This window comes from Chiloscyllium plagiosum, unplaced genomic scaffold (genome assembly GCF_004010195.1).
Source record: "Chiloscyllium plagiosum isolate BGI_BamShark_2017 unplaced genomic scaffold, ASM401019v2 scaf_47359, whole genome shotgun sequence".
Lineage (NCBI taxonomy): Eukaryota > Metazoa > Chordata > Chondrichthyes > Orectolobiformes > Hemiscylliidae > Chiloscyllium > Chiloscyllium plagiosum.
The window spans coordinates 1,509-4,406 of NW_025201420.1; the positions used below are offsets into that span (position 1 = coordinate 1,509).

The following is a 2,898-nucleotide window of genomic DNA, read 5'->3' on the forward strand; positions in this document are numbered from 1 at the left end:
TACCCCCACAATCTGAAGTTGCCATGATGGTCCTCACCTTCTGAGCTCAACCCTCGGCTGATGAATAGTGAGCATCAGGTTAAATCACCATCAACCACATCTCTCTAACAAGAATGCAGCCACGTATTCATCAGTAAATTGAGTTAAGCATTACTGCATGATTGCAAAAGTCAATCTAACCTGCACGAGCAATCGGGACCAAAAGTACACTGCTGTTATCAAACTATGGACTGCATCAAGTCAACCTTTACACCCTCGTTTCATAGGTTTTCCAGGACTGAGGTAAATGATCATAATCACTATCTTGGGAATACCCTTTAAATGGGAATAGTGGAAAGAGTTTCATGAAATAATCGTAATTATTTTGAAGGCATTGTAACTGTCATGTGTTGTATTGGGCAATGGAGGATGAGATTCGATTTATTTTCTCTTTTGAATTTTGAACAAGTGCGTGGATATTTGCAAACGTTTGTTTCTTTATTTGATCCAAAACAGGAAACAATGGGCCCCGATTGGTTGGTGGAGAGAACAGGTGCTCTGGGCGAGTGGAGGTCCTGCATGGAGAGCAGTGGGGAACGCTGTGCGGTGTTTACTTTGACTTACAAGACGCCAATGTGGTCTGTGAACACCTTTTTTGCGGGACTGTAAAGTCGATCCCGAGAGATGCTCGATTTGGGAGGGGAGCCCGACCAGTGTGGAAGGAAAACTATGAATGCCATGGAAACGAGCGACGATTGTGGAACTGTCCAGTTTCACATGGGGAAAGCTTCAACTGTTCACATGGAAATATGGCCAATGTCATCTGCTCGGGTGTGTCCTTTACAGCAATTGTTCTTTTGCTAAACAGTGTTTCTGTGTACTTAAAGTTTGTAATTATTTTATTTATACCTGAATTGAATGTCATTGTTGAGCCGATGGCCTGTAGGCCTTTTCTGATTAATCTGAGTTCAACTGGTGCACTAGTTCACTTCAGGAAGTCATTACCTTTCAACTATATGGTTAATAATCCGCAGTCGTATGTCAGTCAGTCAAGGTTAGACCGGCAGATGTCCTTCCATAAGGAAAAGTATTAGCCAGATGAGTTGTTAGGAGAATTGATGATCGTTTGACTGTTAGATTTGGAATATTTCACGAACATTTGAACGATTATTATTCTGATACTTAGTCATTCAGGGAACGGAGATGTGACTGGTGAGGCCAGGATTTGTGCTGATGCCTGATTTCATTTTAACTAAGTTGGTTTTACAGGCCTTTAGTTATGATTTTGTCACTCTTTTATGAGCCTGAAGATCTTGTCGGGCAGATCAAATGTGGAAACCAGATTTGATTTCCTGACAAACATTAGGAGCTGCATGAGTTGTGTTTTCAATATTTCTTCATAGTTTCCCTGGTCACGAGCTGAAACTGGGCTTCAATTCCAGAGCATAAATTTTCCAACATTCCTCCAGAGAATGCATAAAGCATCTGAATTACTCGTGTCAACATTTTTAAGACATGACATTCTGCCCTCAACTCCTGGCAGGGAATATCAGAATCTGCACAAATGGCGCCGCAGAAATCAGATGTATTCATACCTTCTAATAAAAGATTTTGACGTATCCATAGCGTGGAGACAATTTTCAAAAGAAAATGGAGAATATTGGCAGTTACGTTAGTGAGTGACAGTATCATGTTTTAAAATTTATGTGCTATCCCAAATTTTCATAAGTGTTTTGAATGTCATAATTCTCAAACACACTTGTTCCTCAATTTCCATTATCTTCTTGACCGTTGTCTCAGTCATGTTGCGGGTCATTTGCTCAGTGCAACATGCTCTGCCGTCAACCATGAGAGTAGTGGCAACATATAAATGGTCAAAGCCTACGAGTAGCATCTGCAGACTGACAGTCGGCCTGAATGGATGAGGCCGCGAGCTAAAGACGAGACTTTATTTTCAACGAATGCCAGAATAGCAGCACTTTTGTTTCCACGCCCCACTCAATTTATTTTTAGAAGAAATGTAATGACATGATGAAAGTATTTGAAAAAGTAAATGGACAAAATATCTTTATGATTGCAAATCACACATTTTCCTATGATTGTTAGTTCTCGAATATCTGTGTTCATTTCAATCGCTGTTCTCAGTAACTCTTATTTTGCAGATGAAAATTGGGCGCTAAGACTAGTGAATGGAGAAAGCCGCTGTGATGGCCGAGTTGAAGTTTACTCTCATGGAAGCTGGGGCGGAGTGCATGACACCGTGTGGGATCAGAATGATGCCAACGTTGTCTGCAGACAGCTGGGATGCGGTTATGCCTTAGAAATATATAATTCTTCAAAGTACGGGGAGAGTGATGGTGGTTCGTGGGTACATGTTGTCCAATGTCATGGACATGAATCACAGCTCCAGGACTGCAGGATCTCCAACACATTGAATTCGTCTGACATCGAAGGCAGTAGCGTAGGGGTCCTCTGTTCAGGTAAGTAGACTCTTCACATTTAAACCAGCTCAGATATATCAAGGTAAATATTCATCTGCTGAGTAAATTGAGAATGTACACTACTTGCTTGTCCGTGTCACTCAAACCATTTATTCATCGCTCGGATATCAGCAGATCTGAGGTGGGCGGCGGGTGCGGATGGATGAATATGAGAAATTGACACCATTTTGTTGTGAGATACAAGCATTACGTGGCAGGTCAGGTGAATTGGCTATGCTAAATTACGCAGAGTGTTATTTGCATTAGTCAGAGGGAAATGGGTCTGGGTGGGTTTAACGTCGGAGGGTCAGTGTGGACTGGTTGGTCCAAAGAGCCACTTTCCACAATGTAGGGAATCTAATCTTATCTCATCTAATCTTAAGGGGCGGCAGGCTGGCACAGTGGATAGCACTGCTGCCTCACAGCGCCAGAAACCCGG

At 42.2% G+C, this 2,898-nt stretch overlaps 1 protein-coding gene across 1 annotated transcript; it reads left to right on the forward strand.

Annotated features, from left to right (window-relative positions):
- Nucleotides 1–495: 495 nt before the first annotated feature.
- Nucleotides 496–2,486, forward strand: LOC122546133 (deleted in malignant brain tumors 1 protein-like; the record flags this gene model as incomplete). The annotated part of the gene is made up of 2 exons (XM_043684952.1): nucleotides 496–810; nucleotides 2,142–2,486. Coding segments are annotated over 2 exons (641 nt in total), but the record flags the coding sequence as incomplete, so codon positions are not given.
- Nucleotides 2,487–2,898: the final 412 nt, after the last annotated feature.